This window comes from Empidonax traillii, unplaced genomic scaffold (genome assembly GCF_003031625.1).
Source record: "Empidonax traillii isolate 1590-97213 ecotype Southwest subspecies unplaced genomic scaffold, ASM303162v1 scaffold34:size3740991, whole genome shotgun sequence".
NCBI classification, from domain to species: Eukaryota; Metazoa; Chordata; class Aves; order Passeriformes; family Tyrannidae; genus Empidonax; species Empidonax traillii.
Window position 1 is genome coordinate 1,653,533 of NW_020955227.1, and position 10,171 is coordinate 1,663,703.

General features: G+C 52.2%; 1 protein-coding gene across 1 annotated transcript; it reads right to left on the reverse strand.

Moving 5' to 3' along the window:
* Window positions 1-873: 873 nt before the first annotated feature.
* On the reverse strand, window positions 874-9,913 carry TBC1D13 (TBC1 domain family member 13). Its single transcript, XM_027877757.1, has 12 exons — window positions 9,829-9,913; window positions 9,586-9,659; window positions 9,325-9,365; window positions 8,869-8,930; window positions 8,513-8,612; window positions 7,221-7,303; window positions 6,926-7,085; window positions 6,029-6,236; window positions 5,292-5,455; window positions 3,676-3,836; window positions 3,401-3,458; window positions 874-2,707 (listed from the first exon to the last, which is right to left on the reverse strand). The coding sequence occupies exons 1-12, from the start codon at window positions 9,849-9,851 to the stop codon at window positions 2,642-2,644; spliced, it is 1,200 nt and encodes a 399-aa protein (XP_027733558.1). The 5' UTR covers window positions 9,852-9,913; the 3' UTR covers window positions 874-2,641.
* Between the last annotated feature and the right edge of the window lie 258 nt (window positions 9,914-10,171).

Genomic DNA, 10,171 nt, shown 5'->3' on the forward strand with positions numbered 1-10,171 from the left:
GTTTATCAAAGATGTTCCAAGCTCTCCCCAAAGAACTCAATCAATTTAGCAGCCATAGTCTGGATAAGGCTACAAAATTTATCCCAGAGAACCCTTCCAGCAGCCAAAGCTCTCATCACATCCCTTTAAACCACTGCAGACTCCTTTCTGAGGCATTTACTGTCGCCCCTCAAGGGAAGGTGCCATAACACGAGCCCTTGGACACCAAGGAAGGGAGAAGACAGCGAGACACCTGCACCCAACAGCCACCTGCACGTCCCCTGTGCCTTCCCCCAGTGTGTGCAACGCTCCAGCCCAGCTCCTGCCCGGGCAGCTCATCCCCAGGGCACAAAGCTACTCTGAAAGTGTGCAAAGGTCACCTCCAAGTAATGCTTTCATCCTGATCTGCCTGCTGCTTCTCCAGCTGTTCAGAGCAGGAAACCTCATGGATGGTCCCATCACACCAGTGAGAAAATCCATCATAAGGGAACCCCTGCACCTGCCAGGGGGACTCAAAGTGGACAGCCCAGGCCAGACATTCAGGGAGTGAGAGCAGAGCTTGTACATGGAGTGGGAGGGCTGCAGCAGCATTTAGAGCAGTTCTGAGGCAGAAGTGTTTGGAGAAGGTCCAATTCTGCCACAGAGTGTGAACCCTCTGGTTCTATGCTCGGAGAGAACCTCCCAGTTGGCTGTTTGGCCACACAAGGTCTGGCCAACAACATCCCTAGTGCAGGTACATTGGGAGCTGAGCCCATGGGAGCACCTGGAACAGCTCAGAAAGAACAACATCCATCCAGTGACTAGAGCAGACATTACAGAGCTCTCCTGGTCTACCTGTCCCATTTTTCTTGGAGGAAAACTATACCCTCTAAAAAAGATTGCAGCAGAGAGGGATAGTGTTGCCACTGGTATTAATTACAGATTGCTTCAAACCTTCAGCTGCTCTTGCAACACAGCAGCAACACCTGGCTGCACCTGTGGGACTCGAGCATCCTCTGAAGAGGCAGAGATTGCTTGGGATTGCCAACAAGAACACAGGAACATGCACCAACCTGTCCTGCAGTCTCCCCACACACCTTTGTGAGATTTACAGCGGCCTGTGAAGAACTGGCCCTCAGTGAAGGGAATGACACCAGTAAGAATAGCTGAAGGCTGCCCACATCCCTCCTGCCAGGGCGACTCCAGGCCAGCAGCAGCTTAAGTGGGTCTTACAAAGACTGACCTTTAACAAATTAATACCCATAAATACCACAGACTGCAGTGTCAAAGAGCCACGCAGAGGAGAGCCAGCCCAGCACAGGAAGAAAGGGAAAAGCACGCTGGATTAGTGTTCAACAAAGAGCTCCTGCACCACCCAAGCACCTGGGTGCTGGCACCGTCTCCCTCTGAGGCTCAGGGTTTCTGCTCAGCTCGACACTGGGGCAGGTCAGCAGTTCCCTCTGGAGTTTGTCTCAGTCCATGCTCCCCCGAGCCTGCTCGACTGTATCTGAATGCAGCAGGTTTGTCTCAGGAGGAACGAGTGCCCAGCTCAGGGCTGCTCCAACAGGACCAGCACACAGCAGTGGATCAGCCCCAGCAGTCACTAATGACAGGTTCTTGTGTAGCTGCTGGATTGTGCCAGGAAAGGACTCCTATTGAAGGTCAGAACTGTACCACATCTCTTCCTGGCAAGAAGTACTTTAGACAATACCAAGGTTAGTGTGACCAGAGCTCAATGCAGGGTAGTATCATGTGAGCCACTGAGGCAGCAAACCCCAGTGCTGGGCCTGCAACGACACATCTGTCTTTCTGTCCTCATTGCACATGATCAGGTGTGTGTTTCTTGTGTTTCAGGATCCTGATTGTGGCTGGATATGCTCCAGTTCAGAGCCAGGAAAGCAGCCTGAGGCCCCCCTGCAGCCACAATGCTGCTCTAAGGCTGTGCGTGGTAAGGCTTGACTCGGAACTCCACTCAGGGATTCAAACCACCAGTCCTGATTTCAGGGGGACCTCGTGGATAAGGCAGTTCTGGGTTCAGGCAGTTGGAGTGCACAAAGCCACCAGCTGTGTCCTCCCATCTCAGCTTCCCAAGTCCTTTTCCCAGGCAAAGGGGTCCAATCACCAGGAACTGATTCCATCTTCCTCTTCACACACCCCAGGGATGGCCAAGTGCAGACACGAGGGAGGACAATCCAGAAATTACTTGAATGGCAGGATGTGTGACTTCAGTGGAATACATTCTGTTCACAGGAGGAAGATCCTTCTATGTTCACCCACCAAAATTCCCTGGACTCAGTCTGTCCTTTCCCCATCAGAAGTTACTCTGAGTGTTACTTCCACGATACAGGAGTCCACTCCTTCAGGGATGTATGTGCAGACAGAAGGTTTCTTTCTCTCCAAACTTAAAGTCATTAAAAAAAAAGATACAAAGAACTGCTTTTGGCAGCAAAGAGGCATTTGAGACTTGGAAAAATCTGGAGTGCAGGACCCAAGTAGATGGGGAAGTAATCAGTCCTTGACCTAATAAATAGAGTAGAGGGAAGTCTTCAAGGTGGCCAGCAGCCCAAAGAAAACCTGAAGTCCTGCAGGGACCACAAGGAGCTTTAGTGCACCACACTCCACGGGGGCATCTCCTGGGATCCACTGCCACAGCTCCTCTCACACCTTGTGTTGGGCCCATGGACTATTTGGAATCCTGAAGTTCCTTTGCCTTCTTCAAAATCAGATGAACATCGGAGATAGGATAATCCTGTGGCAAAGAAACAAAGGGATTTCAGTGCCCACCCAGCACTCCTGATCCAGACTGTTCCACTCCAGCAAAGCAAACCTCGACAGCAACATTCTTGGCCTACAATAACAATACTGTCAGGTTCAGTTACTCCCCCAACAGCTACAGTTCCCTGGTTTGTAACCCATCAAACCTCAACACCCTTCAAGGAGGTTTGTTGCCCTTTTACTTTGTCCTCCAAGGGCACAGTAAGCTAGAGAGCCTTATCAAAGCCAGTATCTTGCACAGCCCAAAGCAGGAACTGGCAGAGCCTGAGACACCCAACTGTGCAGTGCAGGCATTTCCAGCCTCAAGCACTCACAGATCTCAGGACGAAACAAAACCCTCTGGCCAAAAAATTTAAGTGTTACATAGGGGGGTTTTTTTGCTCAAAATTATTCAATTTTTTTTGCAGACCAAACAAACATTAGAAACCTCCAGTCTGTGATAATTTCTCTGGAGGCTAGAGTGGGTACACAAGCAAAAGATTCCCCCTTTCATTACTGAGCGTGCTGTAAGATCCCTGCAGATCTTCCTGCATGCAGACATCAGAAGTGTGGTGCTTCTCTTGAGCCAGGCATCCCTCCTACCCTCTCATGTACCATCCTCCTCTCTCATAGCACTATTTTAAGACCTTTCAAACTGCTCCCTATGCCCACTACATTTAATCCTTACCTGCAGCAGCCTCATGTTCAGAGTGAAGTCTCCTTCCAGCAACTGGTCCCGGATGAGTCTGAAAGATGGAAATTATTCCAGCTGCTTTTGACTCCTTCCAGAGGAACTTTAAAAGCAGACAGAGTACGCTGTGCTGTTTTGAAAACACTTTCACTACCCGTGTGAACAGTGACTGTAACTACTCACCAGATGCTTTAATCCACACCTACAGAGGACTCGGTGGATTTAGGGAAAGGAGGGAAAGAGGAGGACAGGAGGACTCCCTGTGCACTTACGTCAGCATGGCACAGCAGACGAGCAGCAGGAAGTCGAAGCGCTTGTCGTCGGCGAAGAGGGAGTCCCAGATGCGGATCACGTCTGGCAGCAGGAACTCTTGGGACAAGAGCAGCGTCAGCCAGCGGAAGGCAAAGAACTGGGGTTTGATGTTCTGCTCTTGCTGTCAGACAGGCACCAGGCAAAGAGTGAATACCTGCCCCTGGCCAGCTCCCTCCAGGCAAGAGATGCACCCCATGTCTCCAGCCCCCATCTCATCCCTGCTCTAAGCTCCCAGCTCCTCCTCCTACAGCATCAGCAAACCCTCTGCCTCCTTTGGAGGCTCTCCAGACTGAGGGATTTTCAGTGCAGCCACGCTCCACATCAACAGCAGAGCCAGAAGATCCTCCTCAGTCCATGGAGCAAAGGAAGCTTTTCTCCCTAACGGCACTGTTCGTGTTAGTTCCGTTAAACCTGCCAAGGAATTGTAAAGTTCCCATTTGAAGAGCATTTTATCTGCAAAGCTGCAGCCCTCCCCTGCTAGCAGAGGCACTGTTTGTCAGGATTTCCTCTCCTTCCCAGAAGCCCTGTATTTATCAAAAGGTTTACTATTCAAAAAGAGAAACAAAGATGGAGCGGAGTTCGCACTGACGGCGAGTAAAACGTGCTGTAAGCACTTCCAGCCTGAAGCTTTCCTGTTTTCTGATGTTAAATCCAAGGGACCATAAGTTTAGATCAAGGTCAAACAAGTTCAGGATCCTGCTGACATCCTCAAGGACCAGCTGCTGCATGGCCAAGACCATTTCCTGTCAGCCAAACACTAAGCAGTTTATTTTCTCCCCACTGCATCACCCACCAGCAAACACTGTGGGTTGTGTCACTGTGCTGACAACTCATCTTTTGGACTATAAAAGAAATATATCCTGATTTTTACAGACAGAGAAAGATCTCAGTGTGATTTGGTGAAGGTTGAAGCGACAAGGACAGCTTTCCCTTCCAAATCCTCCTTGGACTTCCACACCAAGTGGGCTGTAAGACTGAAGATGGTTGTAACAAAAGCTGCCTTCTCCATGTTGGACAAAACTCCTGCAAACCCAAGGCACTCACAGACCTTTGGCATGAAGGAAAATGGTAGAACTGGCTGGGTGGGATTGTCCAGCTCACTGGATTTCACTTTTCCTTTAGAATGATCTCCATGCAGTTTAAGTCAGTGCTGTCAGGGCAGCCAGTGGCAATACAAGTGTGTGCATGGAAGGGGAGGTGTTTTTTGTTCTGCAGCCTCAAATTCTGAACAACTCTGCAGCAACCCCGTGTTTTGCCTGATAACCACTCCAGCTCCACACAGGTGACCAAGGATCATGGCCAAGTCCCTTAGGACTCCCAGCTGGAAGCTGTGCAACAACCCTTGTTTGCTTCCAGAGCCAGGCAGAGGAGGAAGCTTTGCTGTGTCAGCTCAGCCTGGGCTCACTCCAAGGAGAGGCTGTTTCAGCTCACAGATAAGAGTGTCTGTGCCCCACAGGCAAAGCCTTCATATCCCCTCTCTGCTCTCTTCAAGCACAGTTTAACAAAACTGACATTCACTGCTAAGCTCCACTCCCCCCATCCCACCCCAGACCCAGAGAAACACCTGGCTCCTCACCAGCTTCAGATACAGCTCCACATCTTTCTCCTTCAGGGTGGAGTACACCTTCTCCATCTTGTAGGTGATACCACACTGAGAATCATCCAGGCTCTTGATGAAGTTGTCCCGAATTTCAGCCATCAGATTGGTAAAGCAGAAAAAGGTGTCTGCTTCAGCATGTTCTGGGGAGAGAAAGTCAAGTCATGAGGGAAGAGAGGAAGCACCACTGCCACAGGAACACAGCTTTAGAACTGGTTCTGCTCCATAGTGTCACTGCTGTACTGGATTCCAGGAGTGGATCCCACCAGATCTTGGCTTGCTCTGTCTGGCACAAGGCTCAACAACCACTTTTTCCCTTCTTTGTTTTTTAGCTAGAAATGTCTACAGGGCCACTGCAGATGCAGGCCCTGTGTGCAACACAAGGTCTCCATGACATCAGGTCACAAACCAGTTATCTGTGCCCAAGAACATCAGCCCCCAGCACACACCCTCAGAGCTTCCACAAAGGAGAAGCGACAGGCAAAGTGCTCCCATCCCATTCTTTTCTTACCATGTATATATAAGGATGAGCAAACAAGAGCTTCCAAAGGGATTCAGTGCAACTTAGATCCAAGGACAACAAACAAAAACCCCTCAGAAATCCTCAGTTCCCATGTCCTCACCACTCCCAGCCCCTTCAGCTCCTACCAATTTGCTCTGATCCCCAAAACTCCTCATGCCATGCAGAGAACCCCCCAGTGGAAAGGGTCCCTCACCTTTCCACTCGCTGTTGGGGTCTGTAGCAAAGGTGTAGTAGAGGGGCCCCACGATCTCATTCATGCCCTGGACGTAGGCTATGCCAGGATTTAGCTTGGCATAGATGAACAGGATCCTCTCCACCACCTCCCAGTGAGCTTCGCAGCCGTTGGGCAGCACCTCGTACTCGCTCAGAGAACTGGGGGTGGATTTAAGAGGGGAGCTCACCTGGAAAACAAGGCCAAAAGCACAGCTGGATCAGGATAACTAACGGGCACAGCTCACTGAGCACAAGTGCCAAGCTTGGCTTTAAACACACACAGGCCCCCAGAGGATTTGGGCAGTTTGTACCAAGAGAAAGGGGAAGCACACAGGCAGTGGAGTCCTGGTGCTGCTGTCCCTGAGGAATGAATCAGCCTGTGCAGCAGTTTCCCTGAATCATTGCACCACGTGATCCCACACAGCAAGGAACCACAGCAGTTCTACTCTGTCAGGAGTATGAGGGAAGGTATTGATCTGTAGTGACAGAAACCACCTTCCCCAACAGCACATGTGCTGTGACACTCGGGAAAGAGGGAAAGGACAACACACATTGCAGCAGATACCCAGCTCTTCTCCTAATTGCAGCTTTCTGAGCTCCAGTGCTCAGTGACTACGTAAACTCACGATAAATTCATGGTAAATTAACTCTTCAGTGTTTTGTTTCCACACAGGAGGGCACACGTCAACTTGTGACTCCAAAAACCAACCCTTAAAATTAAACACAGCTCTAACTCCCTGCTGTCCGTCAGGTTCTACAACATGCTCAGTATCTGCTGGGGTATTTCCTTAATGTCACTGCACAAGCAGAAAGAGAGAACAGCTGAAGGAACACCCTTCCCCTTCCTGCCCCAGGACAGCCCCAGCCCCAGGCTCACGTTGGTGACCCCGCTGCGGTTCCGCGCCACCGTCTGCGATTTGAGTGTGGTCTGTTCCACCCGCCGGCGCAGCGTCTCGAACTCATTCTGGGGGTCCAGGATCAGGAGGCAGGGATAGTCCGTGGGGCGCTGGAAAAACGCCATGTCAGGGTACAGCCTCCTGGGATGCACACAGAAGGAAATCAGGCACAGGGAGGAAGGACGTGCCCCACGCCTGGTTTAATATTAAACTCGGTTTTCGAAGTTCGGTGCGTCACCAGAACCCCTGGGGTTCAGAAACTTGTGCCCCACACACCTGACATCTTTGTCTATCTGCAGAAGCACCTCGTTATCCTTGAAGTAGGTGTTCCATCGACTGTCTGGATTGGGATTGAGGGGCTGAAGGGAGAAACAACAGAAACAGAACAGGAGTGTTTCCCAGGTATCAAAATCCTTTTTTGCTGTCCCCCTGCCACAAAGCACCAGCACAGTCCTAGCACATCAGGATTGTGGGTTTTTTTCAATGCTTTTTTCACCTCTCTCAACGGTTTTGTTCCCATGTATCCTGTCTCATGTCAATGAGATTCCTGATTGCAGCTCCAACCCTGTACAGTGGAGATAGTTTTTGGACTTGAGATAAGAATTACCCACCCACCCAGCACGTTGGTGTTCTGGTTGTGAGCTACAAGTATCCCCTTCTATCTCAGCTCTGAGAAGGCTGTTTAAGCACCACCCCTGTGCCCAGGAAAAAGGAAACACACATTCCATGAACAACCTGTCCTGTATCTGACCAGTTTCCTAACGTGATAAACTTAACTCCCCCCTCCACACACCCCACCTCTCTCCACACCAAGATCCACACAAAGTTAACAACTAACCAAGACAACAAAAGCAACATTCCAAGGGATTCAAAGATCACTGTGACCTGGCTGTGTGGTTTTGCAGACACACCAGTTTTACACCACCAAGGCTCCAGGGAGCAGAAGGGCAGGTCACTGAGAGGAGTGAACGTTCACGGTGGTCATGGAGGCAGCTGGATCATTTTACAGTCTCTTCTGATCGGTTACTCCATCCCCTCCTCCCACACAAACACTCCTAACAGCACTTGCAGAGAAGCAAAAAGCCAAGGGATGCAGGAAATAGTCCATTAAAAAAAAAAAAAGCCAACAGCACTACTAGAAATAAGTGAGTCTCCTGTCTTCCACCACACAGTCCAGCTTGACTTTCCTGCCTCTTTTCTGTCCTCTGCTCAGATTAACCCATTCTGAGGCCCTGACTTCCCAGGAGAGCCTCTCTTTGCTACAGGTGCCTCTTGGGAGCCTCTCCCTTTCCCTGGGGGACCCCCAGCCTGGGCAGGGAGCCTGAAACTGGGGGAGCAGGGACGTGCACAGCTGGGAACAGCCCTTTCCAGAGCTGTTGGTGCTTTGCCAGTAGTTCACTCCGAAGGCTCCCAAGACGCAAGTGCTGGCACCTGGGAACTTTCCCTCCTGCTGGCAACGGGAACAACAGTGGGAACAGAGCCAGGAGCAGCCCAGGGGTCCAGACTCCAGAACAAAAGTTTAGAGCTGGGAGGAATTTTCTGCAGTATGGAAGCTTAACAACACTCACGTGATCTTCTAAGGTCACGTCTTCCCTTGAAACACCCAGGTTGGCTTTGGCAATCCCAGGCTGGATAATCATCTCCTTCAGGAACTGGGAGTAGAGATCCCTTAAGGAAGAGAAGAGGAATTTGTAATGAGGGAGATAAGGTGAGGGTGAGCTCACAGACAGATCTCTCTGTCCCATCCTGCTCTTTCTCCTCAGCTGAGTCCAGTTGAAGGGGTCAATCCACCAGGCAGCTGAGAGAACAGCACATTCCACACAGGAACAATCCGTTTTATGAAGGTACTTAATTATTTAAGGATTATTCTCCTCCTCTGCAGACATCAATTAGGAATAAAGGGACAAAGTACCAATGTCCTCACCTCTGTTTCTTCAGCAAAGAGCTCCATAAGGCTTTCTCTAAAGGGAGGTAGTTCAGGAGTATCTGCACAGGGGAGAGGCACATGAATTAGTGTTAAATGAGCTGTTACACCTGTAGGATGAGCCAACCAAACAGAGGGGTGAGAACTGGCTCTCTGAAAATACTGGGAGCTTTCTCCAGAAAGCCAAGCACTTTGCCAGGAGTATTTCAGGGACTGGTTCCCAACACAGACCTATTTGCAGGACTGATCAATAGCCAACCCAACCAAAATGCTCTCCCAGCTTAAAACTGAGGCTCTGCTCGCATGCAAAGTGCTGATCTCCCTGAATTCCTGCTGACTTCGAGTGGCTTTTAAAGCCAATCGACTGATTGTTTGTTTACGATTTCAAGCACCCAAAAAACCACCACGTGCCTTTCACCAACCCCAAGAAGCAAAAGCACCCGGGGCAAAACCCACCTTCCAGCAGAGGCAGCGCAGCCCACCATCGAAGGGGATTCCTGCAGACACCAGGCAGAGAGACAGCCACGTTAGCCCGTCCTGGCAGCGCTTCTGCCCCCGAGGCTTCCCCAGGGGCGCCGCCGGGGTCGTCCAGGTGTGTCCCACGGGGAGACCGAACCACCCCGGGGTTATCCAGGTGCGTCCCACGGGGACACTGCACTATCCCGGGGTCGCCGCCGAGCCCCAGCCCCCCACCCAGCCCTCCCCGGGGGCACTCACCACTGAAGCAGAGCTCGCGGAGCTTGGCCAGGGCCACCGTGGGTTCGCCGAGCACCTCCTGGAAGTCCGCGATCCTGAGGGGAGCGGAGCCGCGCGCGTCACCGCAGGCTGGGATGGGCACGGCCAGAGCCCCCAGAGACCCCGACCCCCCAGAGCCGCGACTGCCCAGAGCCCCCCCGGCAGGGAAAGGAGGGGAGGGAGCCCAGCCCCGGCACGGACACGAACACCGACACGGACACCAACCTGCTCTGGTGCAGCCGCGACATGGCGGCCCCGGCGCCCCCTCCCCGCGCGCCGCGAAAAGGCTCCGGCTGGAAACGGGGCCCGGGGGTGTAACGGGACCGGCCCCGCCCGCGACCCCGCCCCGGGGCCCCACAGGGAGCGAAGCCCCGCCCACAACTCGCTGAGCCCCGCCCCGCCCGCCTCAGGGCGCCTTTCCTGAGCGCTGACCCTGCCCCTCAGAGCGGGCGTGGCCCCAAGCTCCGCCTCTACCCAACCTCCCTGAGCGCTCAGCCCCGCTCCGCCCCCTCAGCATCAAGCTCCGCCTTCTCCCCCTTTAGCCTCTCCCTGCTCTCTAAACCCCGCC